This window comes from Schistocerca piceifrons, chromosome 1, assembly GCF_021461385.2.
Source record: "Schistocerca piceifrons isolate TAMUIC-IGC-003096 chromosome 1, iqSchPice1.1, whole genome shotgun sequence".
NCBI lineage: Eukaryota > Metazoa > Arthropoda > Insecta > Orthoptera > Acrididae > Schistocerca > Schistocerca piceifrons.
In genome coordinates this window covers 578928588-578954624 of record NC_060138.1, presented here as the reverse complement: position 1 = coordinate 578954624, position 26037 = coordinate 578928588, and the positions used below count along the sequence as shown (strand labels likewise).

The 26037-nt window shown below is 40.7% G+C and overlaps 2 protein-coding genes across 3 annotated transcripts in view; one reads left to right on the top strand and one right to left on the bottom strand.

The window, feature by feature from the left end:
* Positions 1-26037, bottom strand: part of LOC124802414 (pantothenate kinase 3) — a 166917-nt gene that overhangs the window by 85144 nt on the left and 55736 nt on the right. For both annotated transcript variants that reach the window (XM_047263176.1, XM_047263215.1), the window contains exon 2: positions 6386-6485. The gene's annotated coding sequence lies outside the window, so the exon portion shown is untranslated. The remainder of the gene's footprint in view (positions 1-6385; positions 6486-26037) is intronic.
* Positions 23394-26037, top strand: part of LOC124802405 (charged multivesicular body protein 7) — a 216973-nt gene continuing 214329 nt past the window's right edge. The window contains exons 1-2 of the mRNA XM_047263165.1: positions 23394-23830; positions 24691-24868. Of these exons, the coding sequence (XP_047119121.1) occupies positions 23556-23830; positions 24691-24868 (453 nt within the window). The 5' untranslated portion in view covers positions 23394-23555. The remainder of the gene's footprint in view (positions 23831-24690; positions 24869-26037) is intronic.

Here is a 26037-nt window from a genome sequence, read left to right as displayed (position 1 = left end):
TCCACAAATAATTACGCAACAGCTTAGTCACTTTCCACTGAAATGTCTGTTCTAGACCGACAGGTGGCTGTCAGCAGAAACATGGAGTTTGTAACATGTGAACCCACATTTGCAGTGATTTATTCCATGTCCCACCATTTGGGCAGATGTCTGTCAGGCAGATCGATGTGTGTGGACCAGCCTTAACCCTTTCAGGATGCAAGATGCGTATACATGTCCTGATGCAGCAGTCGCAATGGGACACAAGGCCGTATACGTGGCCTGATTGTTGTGTCACACCCCCAGCACTGTATCTAGGGACTGGTTTGGATGATCTACACAGGACAGGGCGCATCCTGACAAAAGGGTAATTGTTCTGGCTAATTTCAGACAGGGGTCGTCACCACTTTCTTGTTATATGTCATAATAGCAAAGAAAAGAGGAGAGACACCAAAGAGTTATTTGCAGTTTCGGAAGAGTCTCGTGAAGGTGCTCGTGGGCGACGTCAGGGCTCAATTAACCCATCAAGGAAGAGGGCACGTTCTGAGCATGGTGACCAAACAGGATGGACAGCCTGTACCATGCTATCACGAGAATAGACATCGGAAAACATGGTGACTGTGTCGTTTGCAGTGATCGCTCCAACCAAGGAGGACGAAAACGATCCCCCTTTTTTTGCAAAACTTGTCCGTCCAACCCTTCCCTTCATGTACCTGAGTGCTTCAACAGGTATCACAAGCTAGCAAAGTACCAAAAGGACTTGTAAAATCGATATGCCAAAGTTGTAAAGTTTGTTTTAAGCCAATTTTATGAAATTTTATAGTTTATTGACATAAATTAAATTTTTCATCCTTCAAAATGGACTTTTTATTTTTCTTCCCATGCACGTCCCATAAGAGATAAAATTGTATTTTATATGTCATTTTAAAGATAAAACTTTAAAGAATAAGATACGTCTAATTTTAATATGGCAAATTCAATGTTTCACCTCTCAACTAAAAAAGTAACAAAAACTCAATTTTTTCATTTTTCTATTTTAACACCACCGCCAAGTGGAATAATGAAATTATTATTGGCAAGTAAATAGCGTGTTTTAAGCTTCATTACAAAAAAATTTACACCAATAAGTCAAAAACTGTAGATTTTGTAAGCGATGAAAGAAATCTAAGGGATATGGAGCCCGCACAGTGCCGCCGAATTGCTCCGCTTTGGGGAAACGCGCTCCATCCCGGAAGTGTTAACCACAATACCACAGAAAAGACATGCAACTCTCAGCGATGTTGTAATTCAACTTAGGGTCTCCTGAAGGAAATCATACTAAGGGTGATGTGTTTATGATGAATCTCCAATATGCCATTGTCTTAAAATAGCATATTGTCATAATATGCAAGTTATAATATGAAAACAACGAAATCCGACGAAATCAGTTGGGTTCACCAAGGTTGTCATTTCTGAGTAAGCTGAGCATGTCATGAATGTGATCTTTCTACATCTACATCTACATCCATACTCCGCAAGCCACCTGATGATGTGTGGCGGAGGGTACCTAGAGGCCTCTATCGGTTCTCCCTTCTATTCCAGTCTCGTATTGTTCGTGGAAAGAAGGATTGTCGGTTTGCCTCTGTGTGGGCTCTAATGTCTCTGATTTTACCCTCATGGTCTCTTCGCGAGATATATGTAGGAGGGAGCAATATACTGCTTGACTCCTCGGTGAAGGTATGTTCTCTAAACTTCAACAAAAGCCCTTACCGAGGTACTGAGCGTCTCTCCTGCAGAGTCTTCCACTGGTGTTTATCTACCATCTCCGTAATGCTTTCGCGATTACTAAATGATCCTGTAATGAAGCGCGCTGCTCTACGTTGGATTTTCTCTATCTCTTCTATCAACCCTATCTGGTACGGATCTCACACTGCTGAGCAGTATTCAAGCAGTGGGTGAACAAGTGTACTGTAACCTACTTCCTTTGTTTTCGGATTGCATTTCCTTAGGATTCTTCCAATGAATCTCAGTCTGGCATCTGCTTTACCGACAATCAACTTTATATGATCATTCTATTTTAAATCACTCCTAATGCATACTCCCATATAATTTATGGAATTAACTGCTTCCAGTTGCTGACCTGCTATACTGTAGTTAAATGTTAAGGGATCTTTCTTTCTATGTATTTGTCTCTTTCAAGAGACAGCTGCTTTCCAAAAAGAAGTAGTGACCCATATTGGCTGGAGTGGCTAACAAATCAGCGTCCATATTTGAGCACTACCTAACATTGGGAGATAGTACTGCAAGCGACTACACTCTCATAGCCTTGAAGATGAATTCATTTACTCAGAAACAGGTAATGAAGTGAGTTTGCAACACATATTGCTAAAAATGCAAACAAAATTGAAGAAAGAGAAAGATTGATCAAAATGGTCTAGACAGTTAGGACAAGGCAGTTTTTTACACATATATTTGTCGCACAACACACCTGACAACAGGCGTATTTCTTAGAGGATCTATTTGAAAACATATACATAATTATCCTTTATAATACAAAAACAAAAATACACTGCCAGAAAAAAAATTAGTACACCCTTTTATCGATTTCCAATTCACTTTAGTCTGATTGTTGCAACATTGCGTATGGATTAATCCATAGATCAATAGCACAAGCAGTTCTGAGATACTAAGTATCAACCCATGCTGCAACACCCATACAAGTACATGATGAAGCCTCCACAGGCAGTCATGCAGTCGCTGACTCTGGCATCTATTCGCTTGTAGAGATGGTGTATACTGTCCTCCAATACGTTATTCCATACCTGCTCGACCTGTTCACATAGTTGACAGTTGTTGGTAGACGAGCCACATAAGTCACTTCTCGACCCATCATACCTCACAACTCCAGAGAACATGCTGGCCAGGGAAGTTGCTGTACATCTTGCAGGACATGTTGAGTGGCACGGACAGTATGTGTGTGAGCATTATTATGTTGGAACATCGCATCATCTTACGATTGCAAAAACGGCAAAAGGATTGATCTAAAACATTCTGCATGTACTGAGCACTGGATAGCTTCCCCTATAGAAACACCAAAGTGGAAGAAAGGTTCTAGTTTATCATAGCACAGACAGTGGGCCTGGATTGGAACTAGTGTGTCTTGGATAAATGCACTCTACGAGACAGCACTCATCAGGTCTACGTCATTCATTCAAATGACCATTACTTGCATGCAGACAGAATCTGCTTTCATTGTTGAAGACCGCAGCATGCCATTCCATCTTCCCCATGATCCTCGGACAACACCAGTGGTGCTGAGGTGGGAGTGGAAGAAGCGCTAGAGGTGTGCATACCTATAGTTCCACTGCTAATGAGCAGTTCGCAACATTCATGTTGACACACTTGGGCTTACAAGGCCTCTTATCTGTACAATCTACCACTGCTGCCGTTACAATACGACGATATTGGCGGGCGTCTGTGCTGCATGGACGTCCAGAACCTCATCTATGGGTACGAGAATGTTTACATCACCTTTGACGTAGGCACTGTTTTACCACTGACGCAGCACATCCAAGTTGTATAGCAGTTCTGCGTAAGGACTGCCTCGCCACGTGGAATACCAGAATTTGATTCCTTTCAAACCCTCTCAGTTGGCTTTTGGAAGCACAAGTGTCTCTCTGTTGCATGGTTGTCTGCTTGCTTTGCCCATTTGCACCACACTGTGCCTTTTGGCTGTGAGTGTTCCCCATTACAAGGTAGACACAGATGGCGCACTGGTTGCTATACTGCTAGGCTATCTGTTGGTTGATGATGTAGAAACCATTATAAGTACACCTATTATCTCACAGATGGCATATGGTGTCATGAGATCAAAATCGATGTGTTCTATTTTTTTCCAGCACTGTGTATGTAATTATCGTTTGATGCTCGAAACTCGTCTGGTAATATGGTAAAGTACTTCTGTTAATAAAGCAATTTCTCCACGTACATGGCTGGAAACGACGTCATGATTCCTGGCAACAGGAAGAAGCTACAAGGATCTAGAAATTTCTGCTGCAGTTTCGAAACAAGTATTGACTGAATTCACACTTAATACATATTAAGCTATTAAGGCTGCCATTAAAGAGGATTTCATGAACGCAAGTAAAAGAGCGCAGTTTTGTAATATACCAGTTCTGACTAGTTAGCGACTATGCTTTTACAGTTTTATATGTGTTTGAAATTCTGTATATTCTTAGAAATTGTAGGCATGGCCAATGAGCTGTAGTTTAGTTTGTTTCAAAGTTGGGACTTTTAATTCCCTACCTGAAGTCTACCAGCAATCTCTTACAGACTTTTGCACTAGAATATAAAACTTCATTCTTAACTCCAGATTTTGATCCATAATCCATTTCGAAAGTTCTAATTCGAATATTGTGGCAGTGAATTCTACAGTGCATTTTTAATTCACTCTTGTTGTGAGCCATACATTACTTTAGGAAATAAATAAAGCGTAAGAATACCTATGTCCCTGCAATATCTTCCATTATCGGCTTAACACAAGATTCTGAGTGCACTTTTCTTTAGAATAAATAGGGTTACTTTTTTGCTACAGTGTTGTGTGGGTTTATGGTGTAGGACAATACTGAGTGAACGCATGCTTGGAGTGCATTTACCAGATCAACATAGTGAGACATATTTATAACTGAAAAACAGGTAGCGCTAGAATTTTGGTTCAGTTATCCACAAGCTAATGAGTTCTCAGTTTGATGAAATGGTTTTTATCAGTAGCATCTAGAATAGGGCTTGAGTAAAAGCTCTGTGGCAATATCTGCAGGCATCTCCCTCAGTTATTACCTGTATGCTTTTTGTCTCACACATAAGTGAATACAGTTGCAAGTGACAAGCAATAGTTACTGTTATCTACAAGTTAAACCTTAAACTATGTTTCGTATGATCAATCTTTGTTGGAATCATTCAGAAAGCAGAGAAGGTTAGAAGGCCACAAAGTTGGCTTATATATTTCGACATCCCGAGTACCAGATCGAATAGATTTCGCTACTTTGCTCATCTGTTTGTGGTAAATAGTCTGCAGTGAATTTATTTTCTGTTGTCATTTTCCTGTTTGCCATAGGTTCCACCACTTGTAAGTTCTCTATCTATGCTTGTAGCCAACTTCCCTCTTAGCTCAAATCCTCTATTCCTCGGTCTTAATTTTCGAAAAACATGTGTGACTGCTATATATTTAAATAAATTCAGCAATATATTTTTTCGGCACTGATGTGAATCTGCCTTTTTAAAATTGACCATGTGCACACAGACAAGAAACACAAGACTGAACTAACAGCTGACACCAACATATTTCAAACATCAGATTTATGGTGATGTCCTGACCACACATTATGCATGTCTACACAGATGTCGTTGATGTTCACATCTTTGAGGGATTATTTTCATACATGCAATTCCAACTTCCATGTTTGTACACATTTCACATCTGCACAACTCTCCTGACCACACGCAACAATCTGTCTATGTAGATGTGATGTAAACAGACCTTTGTACAGGCACAGGCACCAACAAGCTACTCCTATATCAAATAACTGCATTGGGACTTCAGATGTAGTATGTAAACAACACTGTCCTTAATTCGTTTGTACTTTGCTTTTACAGCATTAGAGCTACATCTTTTTAATGTAGAAATATATGATTTATAACAATAAATTCCATATCCAGTGTAAATGAAACAGCATAGTTCCATCAAGGATATATATTCTGAGAAACAAAATAGAATTTTATTACATGCACGGTGGAATACAACAGAAATTAATTTTTTGCAAACATGTTTTAGATAAAATCAAATGGAATTGTATGTGTCAAAATAATGTGTTAGAAAGACTTGGCCAATATGTTACGTGTGAGAAAAGCTGAAAAAGATATAAATATATCTGGAAAACAGTGTGGTAACCTAACAAATTCATAACATGGTAGCGAGTCTCTTAGGCGATTATTACAAATGAATGCTCTTTTAGCCTACAGTCTCTTACATTTTATTCTTTATGTAAATATATCTCTTGACATACAGATGACAATATATCTTTGTACACAGCAGATACTTCCATTTAAGATGTAGAAAATCATGTAAAAGAACAGTAGTTGAGGCTCTTAACAAGTGGGTGAGTGGTAATAAATATACCTGATTTCCAGTAATATGTTGTACAATGTTACTCATACTGATAAAGTAATATACGGCATTAATATCAGGGTAGTTGAATAAACTCTACTCAATCTTTTTGTATCTTTATAAATGCTATTGTAAAGGATGGCACAGCATTACACTTTCATAAAAATAAAGCACTAATAACATATTGTTGAATCAGAGGAGATGTGCAACAATAATATATTATGACTAAAGTGATATGGGATTATTTACCCATATGGTTCTTACCTGTTGTGTTGGGCACTGCTGTGAATTTGTGTGTGGCAGGTCCAGTATAGATGAACACAGAGACAGTTAGATGTATTGACACAATTCCTTCAAGACCATTCTGCAAATACAAATTACATTAACTTATTTATCATAAACCTCGGTATCAAAATAAGCATTAGATATGGGCAAAAAAGTAAACTGTGTGTCTTTTTTCTAGCTGCACATGAGAATGAGACAAAAATAGTCGAAGATTTTCGCAGTGATAAAAGAGCTGAACTGTGTGATTACTCGCTAATTTCCTATACCATCTGCAGAATCTTGAAGGATTATCTGAGTAAAAAAATCGATTGAAAGTTTCTACCAAGATTTTATTGCCTATATAGTAAAGACTGCAGAATCCCTTCATGATGATATCAGACAGTACTGGCAGTACGTAAGTTATTTAGCCACAGATACTACCTGTTCCAAGATATCTTGCTTTGTTCGATTTTTGATATATTCAGAGTACTATGAATTATTAGAATAAATTTATTTACCAACAATATATCCTGTAATGATATGTATAAACTTTATTGTAGTAGCAGCTACCATCAAATATAGAACGATAAATTTAATATCATTATATGCTATAATATGAACAAAAACCAAGCAACTATCATCATAGGCAGCAATTCATATTATCTTAGAGCCACACTGATTACAAATGTTACATTTTTATTTAATCCATCTGGCAATAGGGCATGACTTATGAAACTGACCAATAGTGCTTTCAACAGAAGCTCTGTTCAACCAGCTGACTCTAATACCACTGTAGTAAGCAACTGTGACACAAAGAAACCCAGTGACTGTACTTTAATAAAGAATGTGAGTGGCTGACAAGGATGTGGTCAATAGTGTACACAAACAGTTATGAGTTACCATCTGTGGTACAAAATGTCTGAATATAGGGTTGTTTGTGGGAGGAGAGCAGACAGCGAGGTCATCGGTCTCATTGGATTAGGGAAGGACGGAGAAGGAAGTCTTCCATGCCCTTTCAAAGGAACCATTATGGCATTTGCCTGGAGCTATTTAGGGAAATCACGGAAAACCTAAATCAGGATGGCCGGACGCAGGCTTGAACTGACGTCTTAGCGAATGCGAGTCCAGTGTGCTAGCCACTGCGCCACCTTTCTTGGTGTCTGAATGTAGTATTAGAATTAAGTAACTAGCAATCATGAAATTTATTGATGTCAAAGCAAAAGTCATAAAGGATGTTGTTTATAAAGTAAAGTACTGAGAAGTAAAAATGGTAAGTTTCATGTAAACATTTCAAAATGAACTTCTGTGTGTGCAGTTTGGGTTCAAGCCACGGATTTTTTGAAGCGTTTTGTGTTACACTGTAACTGAAGTATTAATCTCTTTAACATAATACACTCCTGGAAACTGAAATAAGAACACCGTGAATTCATTGTCCCAGGAAGGGGAAACTTTATTGACACATTCCTGGGGTCAGATACATCACATGATCACACTGACAGAACCACAGGCACATAGACACAGGCAACAGAGCATGCACAATGTCGGCACTAGTACAGTGTATATCCACCTTTCGCAGCAATGCAGGCTGCTATTCTCCCATGGAGACGATCATAGAGATGCTGGATGTAGTCCTGTGGAACGGCTTGCCATGCCATTTCCACCTGGCGCCTCAGTTGGACCAGCGTTCGTGCATGACGTGCAGACCGCGTGAGACGACGCTTCATCCAGTCCCAAACATGCTCAATGGGGGACAGATCCGGAGATCTTGCTGGCCAGGGTAGTTGACTTACACCTTCTAGAGCACGTTGGGTGGCACGGGATACATGCGGACGTGCATTGTCCTGTTGGAACAGCAAGTTCCCTTGCTGGTCTAGGAATGGTAGAACGATGGGTTCGATGACGGTTTGGATGTACCGTGCACTATTCAGTGTCCCCTCGACGATCACCAGTGGTGTACGGCCAGTGTAGGAGATCGCTCCCCACACCCTGATGCCGGGTGTTGGCCCTGTGTGCCTCGGTCGTATGCAGTCCTGATTGTGGCGCTCACCTGCACGGCGCCAAACACGCATACGACCATCATTGGCACCAAGGCAGAAGCGACTCTCATCGCTGAAGACGGCACGTCTCCATTCGTCCCTCCATTCACGCCTGTCGCGACACCACTGGAGGCGGGCTGCACGATGTTGGGGCGTGAGCGGAAGACGGCCTAACGGTGTGCGGGACCGTAGCCCAGCTTCATGGAGACGGTTGCGAATGGTCCTCGCCGATACCCCAGGAGCAACAGTGTCCCTAATTTGCTGGGAAGTGGCGGTGCTGTCCCCTACGGCACTGCGTAGGATCCTACGGTCTTGGCGTGCATCCGTGTGTCACTGCGGTCCGGTCCCAGGTCGACGGGCACGTGCACCTTCCGCCGACCACTGGCGACAACATCGATGTACTGTGGAGACCTCACGCCCCACGTGTTGAGCAATTCGGCGGTACGTCCACCCGGCCTCCCGCATGCCCACTATACGCCCTCGCTCAAAGTCCGTCAACTGCACATACGGTTCACGTCCACGCTGTCGCGGCATGCTACCAGTGTTAAAGACTGCGATGGAGCTCCGTATGCCACGGCAAACTGGCTGACACTGACGGCGGCGGTGCACAAATGCTGCGCAGCTAGCGCCATTCGACGGCCAACACCGCGGTTCCTGGTGTGTCCGCTGTGCCGTGCGTGTGATCATTGCTTGTACAGCCCTCTCGCAGTGTCCGGAGCAAGTATGGTGGGTCTGACACACCGGTGTCAATGTGTTCTTTTTTCCATTTCCAGGAGTGTATTTACACATAGTAGCATAATAGTTGCATAATAGATAGTTTGGCCTTTCCTGGCTGCTGTATGACAGACAGATCACCTACATAGTTACTTTGTGCCGTTTGTTCATTTCCTTTTTGATACTTCTGTTCCTCTCACATTCGCTGAGCACTGAACTTTTTAGTTTTGTTGGATTATTTTCGATGCGAGCTTTTCTCAGACAGTTATTTTTTCTATAACTGGCCATCCCCCCCATGAACCATGGACCTTGCCGTTGGTGGGGAGGCTTGCATGCCTCAGTGATACAGATAGCCGTACCATAGGTGCAACTACAAGGGAGGGGTATCTGTTGAGAGGCCAGACAAACATGTGGTTCCTGAAGAGGGGCAGCGGCCTTTTCAGTTGTTGCAGGGGCAACAGTCTGGATGATTGACTGATCTGGCCTTGTAACACTAACCAAATGGCCTTGCTGTGCTGGTACTGCAAACGGCTAAAAGCAAGGGGAAACTACAGCTGTAATTTTTCCTGAGGGCATGCAGCTTTCTTGTATGGTTAAATGATGATGGTGTCCTCTTGGGTAAGATATTCCAGAGGTAAAATAGTCCCCAATTTGGATCTCCGGGTGGGGACTACTCAGGAGGACGTTGTTATTAGGAGAAAGAAAACTGGCATTCTATGGATCGGAGCATGGAATGTCAGATCCCTTAATCAGACAGGTAGGTTAGAAAATTTAAAAAGGGAAATGGATAGATTAAAGTTACATCTAGTGGGAATTAGTGAAGTTCGATGGCAGGAGGAACAAGGGGTAATGAAGGAGAAGGTTTAATAATGAATAGAAAAATAGGAATGTGGGTAAGCTAATACAAACAGCATAGTGGACACATTATTGTGGCCAAGATAGATACGAAGCCCATGCCTATGCCAATTACCTCACAAGATGACGAAGAGATTGATGAAATGTCTCATGAGATAAAAGAAATTATTCAGATAGTGAAGGGAGACGAAAATTTAATAGTCATGGGTGACTGGAACTCGATAGTAGGCAAAGGAAGAAAAGGAAACATAGTAGGTGAATATGAAATGGGAGGATGGAATGAAAGAGGAAGCTGCCTGGTAGAATTTTGCACAGAGCATAACTTAATCATAGCTAACACTTGGTTCAAGAATCATAAAAGGAGGTAGTATACATGGAAGAAGCCTGGCGATACTAAAAGGTCTCAGATAGATTATGTTATGGTAAGGTAGAGATTCAGGAACCAGGTTTTAAATTGTAAGACATTTCCAGGGGCAGATGTGGACTCTGATAACAATGTATTGGTTATGAACTGTAGATTAAAACTGAAGAAACAGCAAAAAGGTAGGAATTTGAGGAGATGGGACCTGGATAAACTGAAAGAACCAGAGGTTGTAGAGAGCTTCAGGGAGAGCATTAGGGAACGACTGACATTTGAGAGATGAAATAATGAATGTAGCAGAAGATCAAGTAGGTAAAAAGACGAGGGCTAATAGAAATCTTTGGGTAAAAGAAGAGATATTGAATTTAATTGATGGAAGGAGAAAATACAAAAATGCAATAAATGAAGTGGGCAAAAAGGAATACAAACGTCTCAAAAATGAGATCGAGAGGAAGTCTAAAATAGCTAAGCAGGGTTGGCTAGAGGACAAATTTAAGGGTATAGAGGCTTATCTCACTAGGGGTAAGATAGATACTGCCTACAGGAAAATTAAAGTGACCTTTGGAGAAATGAGAACCACTTGCATGAGTATCAAGAGCTCAGATGGAAACCGAGTTCTAAGCAAAGAAGGGAAAGCAGTAAGGTGGAAGGAGTATATAGAGGGTCTATACAAGGGTGATGTACTTGAGGACAATATTATAGAAATGGAAGTGAATGTAGATGAAGATGAAGTAGGAGATATGATACTGTGTGAAGAGTTTGACAGAGCACTGAAAGACCTGAGTCGAAACAAAACTCCAGGAGTAGACAACATTCCATTAGAACTACTGACGGCCTTGGGAGAGCCAGTCCTGACAAAACTCTACCATCTGGTGAGCAAGATGTATGAGACAGGCGAAATACCCTCAGACTTCAAGAAGAATATAATAATTCCAATCCCAAAGAAAGCAGGTGTTGACAGATGTGAAAATTGCCGAACTATCAGTTTAATAAGTCACAGCTGCAAAATACTAACGCGAATTCTTTACAGACAAATGGAAAAACTAGTAGAAGCCGACCTCAGGGAAGATCAGTCTGGATATCATAGAAATGTTGGAACTTGTCTTAGAAAATAGATTAAGGAAAGGCAAACCTACGTTTCTCGCATTTGTAGACATAGAGAAAGCTATTGACAGTGTTGACTGGAATACTCTCTTTTAAATTCTGAAGGTGGTAGGGCTAAAATACAGGGAGCGAAAGGCTAATTACAATTTGTACAGAAACCAGATGGCAGTTATAAGAGTCGACGGACATGAAAGGGAAGCAGTGGTTGGGAAGGGAGTGAGACAGGCTTGTAGCATATCCCCAATGTTATTCAATCTGTATGTTGGGGAAGCAGTAAAGGAAACAAAAGATAAATTCGGTGTAGGAATTAAAATCCATGGAGAAGAAATAAAAACTTTGAGGTTCGCCGACGACATTGTAATTCTGTCAGAGACAGCAAAGGACCTGGTAGAGCAGCTGAACAGAATGGACAGTGTCTTGATAGGAGGATATAAGATGAACATAGACAAAAGCAAAACGAGGATAATGGAACGTAGTCGAAATAAATAGGGTGATGCTGCAGGAATTAGATTGGAAATGAGAGGCTTAAAGTATTAAATGAGTTTTGGTATTTGGGGAGCAAAATAACTGATGATGGTCGAAGTAGAGAAGATTTAAAATGTAGACTGGCAATGGCAAGGAAATCGCTTCTGAAGAAGAGAAATTTGTTAACATCAAGTATAGATTTAAGTGTCAGGAAGTCGTTTCTGAAAGTATTTGTATGGAATGTAGCCACGTATGGAAGTGAAACGTGGACGATAAATAGTTTAGGCAAGAAGAGAATAGAAGCTTTCGAAATGTGGTGCTACAGGAGAATGCTGAAGATTAGATGGGTAGATCACATAACTAATAAGGAGGTATTGAAGAGAATTGGAGAGAAGAGAAATTTGTGGTGCATCTTGACTAGAAGAAGAGATCAGTTGGTAGGGCATATTCTGAGGCATCAAGGGATCACCAATTTAGTATTGGAGGGCAGTGTGGAGGGTAAAAGTCGTAGAGGGAGACCAAGAGATGAATACACAAAACAGATTCAGAAGGATGTAGGTTGTAGTAAGTACTGGGAGATGAAGAAGCTTGTACAGGATAGCTTGGAGAGCTGCATCGAACCAGTCTCTGGACTGAAGATCACAACAACAGCAACTGGACGTATTTACAATTCATAAGAGAGGGCATATGTCATTATTTTGTATTTATCAACTTAATACGAATTTACACCTACATTCTGGCGAATATCGTTTTTTATGCATTATTCATCTCATAGTTCTTAAGAGATTGAAATCTGATAGCATTTTATCTCACAAGAAAGTTCGACGATTTGCAGATAGTTGCAGATAGTTGTTTTCACATCAGGATCGATATTTACTTGCTAGTGAAAATATACACAGCACAACAGCACTATTGATGACAGGGATGAAAAAGTTGCAGCTCTGAGGTGGGATACCTGTGGGGCTGGAGATCAATGACAGTCTGGGTTCGACTTTTGTATTTCATAGATGTCTTGTAAGTGTTATCTTGTAATAAAGTGTTATCTATTCATAAACATATCAACTGACTTACTGATACATCCTCTCATATCCATAGCGGAAATCTAGCACATTGGTGACCCTCGACTAATGCAGCAATCACGCCAGTCAGCAATTCGCTCATTTCTTTCTAGTATGCACTAACAATGCAGCCATTTCCTGCTGTCCGGTTCACATCAAATGTTTCATCAGAAGACTCTGTATGGATCAAGCCTCGATGTGTGTCTCATTACTGCAGTGATTGCTTTAATGGATAAACAGTGATTCCACCAGGACTGTGTTTGTGTGTGCAAATGACACAACCTCAAGCTATTGCAACCGTCTCGCCACAACAAAGGCCGCCATTGTCCACCTTATTATTAGACTTTCAACATGATCCATCTTCACGCATGTTACAGATGGGGCTTGATGCTTCATCTTCAAATATTTTGACCAATTCTGAGGAGATCGTGACAACAGTGTAACCATGCAGCATCTTTCAGCTGCAAACACAGCCATAATTGGGATTGTACTACTCCAGTGTTTCAATTACTGGATGCCATTACATGTTCCACATCCTCGCTGTGAGTGTTTTGTACAATCATTCCATCTTACATTTCTCATGGTCTTTCACAAACTCAATAACTGCCCTTCGAAGACTTTCTCATTGTCCTAAACTGGCTCAGTTCCACACCAAGTAACCAGGCCTGTAGTTTGCTTCAGTAGAGTCTGTTTGCATCACTTGGAATACTGAATGACAATTCTAAATACGTCACATTGATCTGCGCCCTCTGAACATGCTGACATCATTAGCAACGTCATCCTTGCATTACCTGTGCATGAAATACGTCATAGCAAAATAGGCTTTACTACAATGACTGGCATGTACCCAAGAACAACCGTTACAAAAGATCATATATAACAAGCAGTTGCAAGAAAAAACTGCATCACAGTTGTGACGCTGACTGCAAACTCTACTAGACACATATCTCATGCAGAACAATATGCTTTGGTCGCTCTGGACTGTGAAACTCTTTCAGCAACTGCAACTCATCCTGATTCAGCTGATAGAAAACTTGCCCTATTGGACAGATTATACAGGGCTATTACAAATGATTGAAGCGATTTCATAAATTCACTGTAGCTCCATTCATTGACATATGGTCACGACACACTACAGATACGTAGAAAAACTCATAAAGTTTTGTTCGGCTGAAGCCGCACTTCAGGTTTCTGCCGCCAGAGCGCTCGAGAGCGCAGTGAGACAAAATGGCGACAGGAGCCGAGAAAGCGTGTGTCGTGCTTGAAATGCACTCACATCAGTCAGTCATAACAGTGCAACGACACTTCAGGACGAAGTTCAACAAAGATCCACCAACTGCTAACTCCATTCGGCGATAGTATGCGCAGTTTAAAGCTTCTGGATGCCTCTGTAAGGGGAAATCAACGGGTCGGCCTGCAGTGAGCGAAGAAACGGTTGAACGCGTGCGGGCAAGTTTCACGCGTAGCCCGCGGAAGTCGACGAATAAAGCAAGCAGGGAGCTAAACGTACCACAGCCGACGGTTTGGAAAATCTTACGGAAAAGGCTAAAGCAGAAGCCTTACCGTTTACAATTGCTACAAGCCCTGACACCTGATGACAAAGTCAAACGCTTTGAATTTTCGGCGCGGTTGCGACAGCTGATGGAAGAGGATGCGTTCAGTGCGAAACTTGTTTTCAGTGATGAAGCAACATTTTTTCTTAATGGTGAAGTGAACAGACACAATGTGCGAATCTGGGCGGTAGAGAATCCTCACGCATTCGTGCAGCAAATTCGCAATTCACCAAAAGTTAACGTGTTTTGTGCAATCTCACGGTTTAAAGTTTACGGCCCCTTTTTCTTCTGTGAAAAAAACTTTACAGGACATGTGTATCTGGACATGCTGGAAAATTGGCTCATGCCACAACTGGAGACCGACAGCGCCGACTTCATCTTTCAACAGGATGGTGCTCCACCGCACTTCCATCATGATGTTCGGCATTTCTTAAACGGGAGATTGGAAAACCGATGGATCGGTCGTGGTGGAGATCATGATCAGCAATTCATGTCATGGCCTCCACGCTCTCCCGACTTAACCCCATGCGATTCCTTTCTGTGGGGTTATGTGAAAGATTCAGTGTTTAAACCTCCTCTACCAAGAAACGTGCCAGAACTGCGAGCTCGCATCAACGATGCTATCGAACTCATTGATGGGGACATGCTGCGCCGAGTGTGGGAGGAACTTGATTAAAGGCTTGATGTCTGCCGAATCACTAAAGGGGCACATATCGAACATTTGTGAATGCCTAAAAAAACTTTTTGAGTTTTTGTATGTGTGTGCAAAGCATTGTGAAAATATCTCAAATAATAAAGTTATTGTAGAGCTGTGAAATCGCTTCAATCATTTGTAATAACCCTGTATATGTTCCTATAAGGTCAGCACCGTATGAAATTTCAAGACATCGTACCACCACAGCACATTAGAATGCTGAAACCCATGACACTCCCCGAGCCGCCCTAAATGAACCCAAGAACGGTTGACAGTGATGTCACTCCAAAAACCCTCAGAATATTCTGGCCAGCTGTACAGGGCAGCTCACAATACTGCGATGCTAAACCCCTTCATCACTACTCTACATAGATGTGCTGGTACCACATGTAATTCAACGACCTGGCACACAACTATCAGCTTCCATGCTCACACCCAGACACCAAGTGTGGATTGAGGTAGGTACGTTGGGCTGCACACGGACGATAAGCCAGCTTCACATTTATTGAGCTGGACACGCATCGTCAATGATGGATAAACCATCATATGGTTGACTGAAAATTCCTGATCATGACTCAGGCACAACTTACTTTTTGATGCTGGTTCAGATGTTAGTACAGTTCCCATGGACAAGTCTAATGACTCACCACACCAAACTGTCAACAAGTCTGTGATCTCTGTGCATGCAGTGGTCGATCTAGTGTTCCAGTGTATGAAAATCTTCACTGCCCATGGACCTTTTGCACCACCAACATAAACAAAACCATATTAGGCATGGACTTTCTTCCACTTTTCCACCTTTCATCTGAACTCAAATGAGTAATTCCTATACACTCAGCACCTCATCACCGAGCTTTTTGCCTCAGTGTTGCCTCTGCCAGCGCACCCTCTTGGGAGATGCTTGTTCAACTAACAACATCTATCACAAATGCTCGGCTATCATGGTGACTGATGTGATCACAACGACACAGCAACAATACCTTGACACACATCAACAAGCAGAGATTGAACACAGATGTAATGAAGACCAATGCCTTCATCTTCACAATGTTTCACGAGCTCTCACAAGTGCACACACCCTAGAGCAACATAAAATGCTCATGGCTGCCCACTCACATGATGGCCCCATCCCACCAGATCATCACCAAGCAGATGTGCTGCCGATGTAACACAATTCACCACTGTAAACACAGATTATTCTGGCGCTTTTGGTATCTCCTTCCAGTTCACCGATCCTGCATTCTACCTTCTTCATGATACGCAAGAGTGCCCGTCAATGTGCCATTCAAAATAACACAATGAATCACATCGTCGGTATGCATGCCCCACAAGGGCACCAACAGGTACACCAGTTAGCTCCTGTTCTCCTGCCAGCAGTCAAGATGGCGATCAGTCAGGGATAGTTCATCCCTCTGGCAGCTCTTGGCCGTTGCCCATTAAAATCGTCCCAAGAACGGTGCTCTCTGAGTTTGTAGTGATAAGAGACTGCTCAGTTCTCTAACTGCAACCCAACAATCAGAATTTCACACTCACACTCGTAGGTTCGGCAGTCTTCAGTGTGACAGACTGCAAAATGGCATACCTGCAAATACCAATGCATCCAGAAGACATTGATAAAATGGTGATTTTTGCCCCAGTATCGCCTCTCCCAATGTAGTCCCTCTTGAGATCCATTGGTTTGACTAACAATGTTAACAATGAATGCTCAGCTACTGTTCAAGAGATTCATTGACAGTATCCTCTTTAAATTAGACTGTTTTTATGCATATCTCGATGACATCTTAATTCTCTCCTACAATGATGAAACCCACAAGCGCGATATCGAACTAATTCTCACTGCCCTCTGAAAGGCTGGAGTCATCATAAATGAGAAAAAATTACAATTGTGAGAATCAGAGATAACATTCCTCACACACACACCTAAATGCTAGCAGTATTAAATCCACACTGGAATGAATTGAATTCATCTGTCAGCTACAGCTTCCACAAATGTATCATAATTTATGATGATTGCTTGAAATTCTCGATTTTTACTGTCACCCCCATCACATGTAGTGGAAATTCAAGCCCCACACACTACCACTCTCGCTAGACCAAACACACATTGCAAGAAGAAAATGGTACGAACACCACAAATGCAAACCACATTCGACTGAGCCAAAGCCGACCTCGCCAAAGCAGCGGCACTCACCCACCTCCTGCCAGATGCACCCCTCTAGATCACGAAGGAATCAAGTAAGACAGATATCAGTCTAGTCCTTCAGCAAGTAGTAGACGGCAGGGCACACCCATAGAATAAATGTAAAACCTCAGAGCCGAAATGGTTCCATTCGAATAGGGACTCTATGGCATGTACAAAGAGTACATATTTCTGTGACAACAATGAAGGAAGACAAGTAGTGATATTCAAGGACCATAAACCAGTTACAGGTGCAATACACAACCCATTCAAGGACGTCAGCACCTGTAACTTCTGTCACCAGGACTTGATCTCTCAATACATTAATGATGTTCAATATTTGTGAGGAGCTGATAATATTGTTGCAGACTGCTTGTCATGCTTTAACACCATTTTGTTCCACAATACACTAAACAATCTTCACTCATGACCAAGTGTGCGGCCCATTGATCACAGACCTCATCAACAACAATACCTCAAGATTACATATCCATCAGTGTACTATGCCAGGTACTGACATTTCCATAGTGTGCGACCACTCACACAGCAGAGTGAGGTCCCTCATACAAGCCTCCATGTGCTGCACACTTTTTGACGAAATTTACAACCTGACTCATCCCAGTTTCTGACGGATGATGCGGCTATCGACCGAACGATTTGTGATGCCTAATATCAAATGAGACCACCATGCTGATGTAGAAAGATCAGGCGCCATGTACAACCAACTCTCAGTCGGTTCGAGATATCGCATGTCTGACTCTGGCATGTACATTTGGATCTGATCAACTCACTTCCTGAATCATAATCTTTTCAATACATATTGCCAATGGTCGACTCGAACCCTCACTGGTTCGAGGCGGTACCTATTACAGATATCATGGCTGAATTCATCGCCTATCCATTCTTTGATGCATGGGCATCCTGCTTTGGCTGTCCTGAGACAGCCACTACTGACGGTGGATGCTGGTTTGGGCCGACCTTCTTTGAAGCTCTCTGTCGCATCTGCAGCATGAAACAAAATGACAGTGTACAAAGTAATGCTGTGTGGCCCTATCATTGCATCTATCTTCAAACAGCATGCTTAGCGTCAACACAGCTGGCAGCATGCTTAATAGGCAGCAAACCCTGCAACACCAACATCACTCCCTTCACCAACAATATCGCTAACCCTGCAGCAGTGCCTCCAAAACCAACCGCTCCACTGCAGTTGTGGTCAGCCACATACTATGACCACCAGCACACCTGGTTCTTTATCAAGCATACGTGCCTTCCAGCACATCACAGACAACCCTACAGCCAGCCATGGCATTGCTAGCCATGCACAACTGCATCTGAACCTGCACCACACCACAGTCGACACAAGTCAGTCATTCTTCCCTTTACAGCTCTGCACTACAGGAGAGGTGGGGGGGGGGGGGAGGTCTCTGTGGGAACAACAGCACTATCATCGTCAGGAACCAAAGAGCTGCTGCTTCAAAGTGGCAGATGTTTAGGACTGGAGATCAAAGACAATCTTCTTTCACTTTTGTAATTTGTAGGTGGCTGGTATATGTTCTCTCTAAGAAATTGTTATCTATTCATAATCGCGTCGACTGACTTATTTATACATCCTCTTGTATCTGTAGTGGAGTTCTACCATACATACAAACACATCAAACAATATTTAGAAGGTAGTACATAGTGTCTGTTTACCTCATATTTTGTATTTCTTTTCTTTCTTTACACCAAATAACGTCATAAACAACTGTATTTTTCTCCTGCTGTAAAAGTGACTTTTCCACTTTTAAAGGTAAGTTGTTTTATAAAATTTGTTTCATCAGATTATGTTCTTATGTATACTCAGTATAGAGCTTTTCCCAGTCGAGTTACTGTAAAATGTAAATCATTTTTCGCCTTCAGATATTTGGTCTTTCTAATGGACGGATGTTTAACATAGAAAAGATGCATGTCACGATAATCAAAATGAAGATTCGTGTAGAAACACGAAATCCATTATTATAAAGTGAGTGACCCAATGAAAATAGATTAATTTACTTTGTTAGTAGACAACGACATACTCTGTCTCAGCAAGGTTAACATCAAAACTTTCTTCCCTCAAAAGTCTTGATGTTGAAGTCCTATTGGATTCCATTCACAACCTGTTCGAACACTGCTTCTTGAAATGCATTGTAGACTGTTTGGACGATAGTTTCAGTCCTGTTCTGCCAAATGGGAACCGAAGTTTATATACTTTGTAGCTTTTTATTCTGTTCGAGATATTCCAAAACGTAAATATTTTAGCCTATCCTGGATAAATAAGCGTGAAGCTAGTATAACACGAGCGAGCGGGGTTAAAATAGGTTTATTTCCATTTTACGAGAAGATGGCACCATTCTTCCCATCAATTACAACATCAAAACCATCCCACAAAACTTTGGCAACTATGTCCCATCCCATCATATTGCACTGTTGGCCTATCTGAATGCATGCATTTGGTATGTACCTGTACTGTAGAATGTTTTGATGTTCCATACCATTCTGTCAAGTGCGAATCAATCTTCAAGTCAAGTCTTGAAAATCATGGACAAAACTGTCAGCAACACACAACCAGTCTTTTGATAGGTGTCTCTCAAATAGATCACAGTCAAATCGTAGCGTGCGGGTCGGTTAACCCATCAGCCAACGCTGCCTAAAGAAAAAGTGCCACCACAGTCTAACATAACAGTTGCGACACTCACTACTGTAAAAATTGGTACTGTTCGACAGTTAGAGCGACACTAGCGCTCCAAGCGACGAGAAAGGAGAACTTCAGATGCATTACAAGCACAGTGTTTGTTTTTCATCTCTTTCCTACGTGATTTACGAAATATTTGAATTACTTTTTTGCCTCCAAGAATTTTTGTGTTATCAGAAGATATAGATGTTTCTGAAAATGATTCTAAAATAAGCACAAGTAGCGATAATACTCATGAATCCAGTGACAAGTTACAATACATTCCTGAAGAATCACTTGTGATGTTGGATAGAACTGCAGCTTACCACATTGATATCAACGGAATATCAACACATAGATTCACACATAAGAGGCACAGACATATACCTCTACATGGAAAAATGATCGTCACTCCATTTGTCATTCCATAGGCATACTATGTTTTAGTCATTGCCATCTTTCGGCACAAGTACGACCTTCATCTTTATATTATTCTAAGTGGGACAAGCAACCACCATATATTGAGATAAATATATGGTGAGTGTAAACCAGAAGTCCTCAACGCCAATAACACTGTCAGAACTGCTGTCATATGTTAAAATTGCCATTAGAGACTTTTCATCCAATGACATATGTACTAGTTTATGAGTATCAGAGAAATGCTGTACCTTCTGATTTAAAGGGGGAACATATTGTTACTTATCCCACATTTTATTTGTATTTCTTCCACATACCTCTGTAATGTATTCTCTGATGGAAAAAGAAAACGTTCTGGCTAAACCTGTACGCATGAGTGCTGTAATATAATGACTTTAGAGGAAACAGCTTATTTTTGTCTTTCCATCTTGCAGATGGCATGCTAATCTGGTTTAACAACAAGCCAAGTGCACCTTGGGATCCTATAGTCTTCAAAATTTGTTTGTCCTTCTTCACCTGATCCTTCTGATACAGTTTCTGTTGCTGCCTGTACTTAAAACGATAGGCACTTTCCTTGTCCCATAACAGTTTTGCACGAAGTCTAGCGATCTGCACATTCTGATATGCCACACGCTTTTCCTAAACACAAATAACTTAACTTAACTTTACCTCTTCATCGTCAAATCAGGTCTGTGCTGACAATTCAGTTGAATGTGGCACTGATATATTGAGAGTTGAACTGGCTGCTTCTGTGCCATAGAAGTGTTTTACAGCTTTAGATGGATTGTTGAACCTTTGTGGAGTCACCTCTTCATCGTCAGTTGAGGTGGCGTATTTGGAATGTCAAACAATGTGATAAACGGAATTCCACATCCGTTTATTATTCTCTGCATTCATGAACTGATTTTGTTCAACCTTTAGTGGAAAAAACATTATTTTAAAGGGAAACATGGTCTTTTTTGATAAGATCTTCTCTTCTGCTATTCACTAGCCATTTTCTACTCCTAAAACGAAACATTAATCATCAATATACATGTAATTTGCAAGCGACTCGTGACGATACAGTTTAGTTACATGGTGGTATGTACCTTTGAAGGTCCTTAGGAAACCTAAAAAAGACAGTTGTGTTATCTTCTTCTTCTTGTTGCTGCATTTGTAAAAACCATTGTACAAGCCAAAATAAACAACTATTATTCGTTTTCGCTTTCACAATCGCGCCGAACTCAACAGTTTAACTTACTGGCCGCTTGGCGCGCTGCTGACGCAGTAAACAACGAAATCGAGGCGAAGTGTCGTGACTGTTTTGTTAAGCCTAGTTTACACAACGACAATAGGTTGCAGGCAAATTCACTACCGGCCACTGCGCATGGGCGCCCGCATTTGTGCAACTTGTCGGTGAAACTAAACAGTTTCGGCGTTTTCCAACTTTGGTGACACTAGTTGCATGGGTTTTGAGGTTATGTTTGTTCGTAGGACGTAGACAAACTGAAATATGAAGTTGGGAAAGGAGAATAATGTACGCTTTTTGGATATATATGCTTTGCATAGGTGTTTGTGGATTTTCAGTGATGCTGATTACAAAAATAAGCAAGATATTGCTGCTCCTGAGACCTTCATGTGCGATCAGAACATAGTTTGACAATATCTGAGCTGCAAGGAAAAATTTATTGAATTAGTAGCATATATACAACTGAATTTAGAAAAATACAAGCAAATGCAATTCTAGCTGTAGAAATTCTCTTGTCTACAAGACTAAAATCACATCGTTCGAGTTGACTCACTTTTTTTAATTTTTTTATGGAATATTGTTGACAGGAGGAAAGGCTACGAAAAACAAGAAGCTATATTCTTTATTCAATATTCATCTCTTTAAAATGTCGCAGCAGTTCTCCCCATTCAAATATGTTTGAATTTTGAAATAATGCCACTCTACAGATCTATCAAGAGAGAAGTTTGCAAACCATTCTCTTCCTAACGCGCCTACTTCGAATAATTTCTGCTGTCAGTGTTAATAATCATTAATGTTAATGTTAATAATTATCGGTGTTAGTGAAAAAGCGTCTTCACCAACTGAATCATCTTATAGCATGCACGCAATGTGATATGTAATATCAATTCTAGCGACAGTGCTTAATGCATTGCAATATCTTTATTCCTTATCGCATAATTAACTCTATTTAGAAGAAACATTAGCAGTTCTGGTGACATTCTAAGATAATTAAAAGAAGTTTTTGGGTCTTCCATTACAAATTATTTCAGGAAGAATGCTGACCAATCAGGCTGACGTCTTTTCTTCATCCAGTCGCGAATCGAAACACGTTTCTTTTTTTTTTCCTTATGCAGCGATACCACGCAACAAGCTTTAACTCCAACACAACTCTTTCGATGTGCAGCTGCCAAAACATTCATTCCAGACACGGCTCAGAAAGCCACAAAACAACGAAACTGAAATGTATACTGGCTTCGCCGTGTCTACAGTCAAATATGAAACCATTTGCGTGCAACACATTCCACGCAACGAGTGACGCAACTCAGTGTCGTTGCTGTGCCACTGAATCAGCATTGCAAAGCCATTCTGTGGCGAGGCGCTTCCCGCCATAATCGCCTGTATGGCAGTCCGATCGTCGCAGAGACATCTATCGGACTGCCCGGCAAGTCCTGATGCCGCTAGAAGGAAATCTGTGAACACGCCATAGATAGTGATATCACAGTCTAATGGCATATGGTCTAACAGATGAAGGTAAAATTTTTTTATTCCGATTGTCTAATACATTATCAATTGCGTTCGACTGAGGTTATGTTTATATGAAAATCGCTGGCCAAAGATTACTGTGCTCTCACTAAGAACATAGGTGATGTAAGATATCAGCTGTCACTTGTTTTTGGATACTAGAATATGCGTTCTCTGGGCTTAGCAAAGAGATTGTTGTTGTTGTTTGCTGTGTAGTGTTTGTTTAGTTCGTGAGCGGCAGAGTTGAAAGTCATTGAACCGCTTGAAGATTGCACACTAGTGTTGTCAGCTGATTGTGGTGTTACGTTAAAATGGTCTTGGAAACTGAACCCCCTTTGCCGCCTGATAAGTTACCAAAATGTTGGAATGACAATGTGAGAATTACTGCTTTGTACTCAAGTATTCGCCCTAAAGATGTCAATCCGTTGGATCGGATAGATAAAATTTCATTTTGGAAACCCGTTGTTGATACTTGGTGTTCCCATCATCATCGTCACACGTTTACACTGGACGAATTGAACAGAGCATTTCTCAGAAACGGCATAAGCCCGGCCTGTTTTGATGCGGTAATAGAAGAGATGATGAGGTAATTGGAAAGTTATATTATCATTATGGGGGATACCGTGGCGTTCTCTCACGTTTTTATTTCATTGTCAATTATGATATAACAGCTGATTTCCTTTGATGATGCCCTAATAACAGAGGGGTTGTACGTTCACATAATAATATCTTATCCTTAATCTCCTGCTCTCATCTACTAGTAGCTGTGTATGCATACCATTCGTATGACATCTTATGCAGCAGGCTAAATGTTGTAATTCACTGCTTTCAGTAAACAATGTGTAGTACTCTAAACTACTTTTCACTAAAGAAACTACTTTTGTTATAATGACAGTTGGTTAAATGAAAGATATGCAAGTCTTGACTGGTTTAAATCAATCTACTTTGGTATGTTACTGTTAGTGCAGATAACTGCATAAAGGCTCTCCAAAATTCTGTAGTTACAACAGTATGTAAGATGTTTAATTTCAAAGAAAATATTTATACTGTTGCTTCCAGTTTTGTACCTGAGTAATGTAAAACTGGATTTCTGTCGTTCAGTTTATATGCAATGTGAGTGTGTATTCACAGATGCAAGAAGGTTAGAGGCTACAGAAAGTTTGATAGCTCAGGTATTTTATTTTGAAAAATGCCATTGATTAGATTTTGTCATATAGAGCAAATCAAAATACATAGAGATTTAATGACAGCAGGTTAATCTGATAATAGATAATAGTAGTGACTGTATAGTGAAACCCACATGGTTTTTCACTGTCATTTTTTGTTATCTGTAAAATTTGGAAATGTACCCCAAGGAACTTTTTGTTGCTGAAATATGCCTGTATTCCCTTTTTGGTTGTATTACATGCAGTTTCCTCTACTCTCATTTATCTTTTTTTAATGCAGGCACAAACAACTAATGTTATACACAGATTTCACATATGTTCCAAGTGATTCGTGGACAATGTGGGCTGCTGATGTACTTCTAAAGAGACCTTTGGAAAAGACATTGAAAGCTGTTAAAGAGTCTGTGTGGCCTTCTTTCTTTAAGGAGGAAGTTTATGTTCATGTTGCCTCAACAAAGGTAAAGTCTGTTTTCATTCAGTTTCCATCAAAAGTGTGGGAAAGATATCTAAATTTTATTTTAAATTTTTTATTCTAGGTTTTAACTAATTTTGAGCAACACTCTATAGAACTAAAATAGCCCAGTGTAAAACTACCCAATGGAATCATAGTCTACTGTGTTGAGAAAGTGCCAAGAAAATTTTCTGATATTTGACATAGGCCTAATACACAATAATCTGCACTTAAAAAACACATCAGTTTATAGTAGATTGTATTTAAGGGCAATAGATTACAGAAATGTAGCATATAAAGTAGGTTTTTGGACCTGGAAGAGAAGTTAAATAGGATCAAATGAAATACAGTAGGGTTATCAGAAATTTCAGGACATGTGAAAAAAGGCAGGAAGGAAATCCAGATGTAGGTGTTTTTGTAAAATTAAAAGCATCTTGACAGATATACTGAATGAATCCTTGATAGAATGGCAGGACTTGTTTAAAAATAAACTAAAGACGTTCCATGGAACTCATTCACATCAATTTGCCCCCATGCTCACAGTCTAATTAAAATGTAGGCCTCTATGAAGGACATATAATCCACAATGGCTTTCTTCCAGAGTGCCAATCCCAATAGCTATATAAGAGAGCTTCTGTGAAGTTCAGAAAGTAGGAGAGGGAGGTAGTGGTGGAAATAAAGTTGTGAGGGCAAGTAGCTGGATAGCTCAGTTGGTGGAACATGTGCCCATGAGTAGCAGAGGTTCTGTTTTAGACTCCTAGGCTAGCATGCAGTTTAATTTGCCATGAAGTTTCAAATTTGTGCACACTCCACTGCATAGTGAAAAATTCATTCCGGAAACCTTTGTGAAGAGTTACAGAAATTTCTGTATTATAGGGAATCTGGTTAAAGGTTTATAGGTAGAGCATATTAGTGTAAAAGTAGGATAAAATAAAAGATCATTTCTTCAGTGGAAGATTTTTGATTAAGATGCCAGAAATGAGTGGTCATATGGTTGTGGAATGTACTAACAATGTCAGCATGTCTGCTTTAACACTTTCTTTCTGAAGAAAACAAATAGAAAATTGAGTTGATGTTGAACAAATTGAACAGACTTTCTTTTTTACCAAACATAAAAGAATTGTACAGGCTGTGACTACATTAGAATATCAAGTGATCCTAGATTTTTGAGAGCAG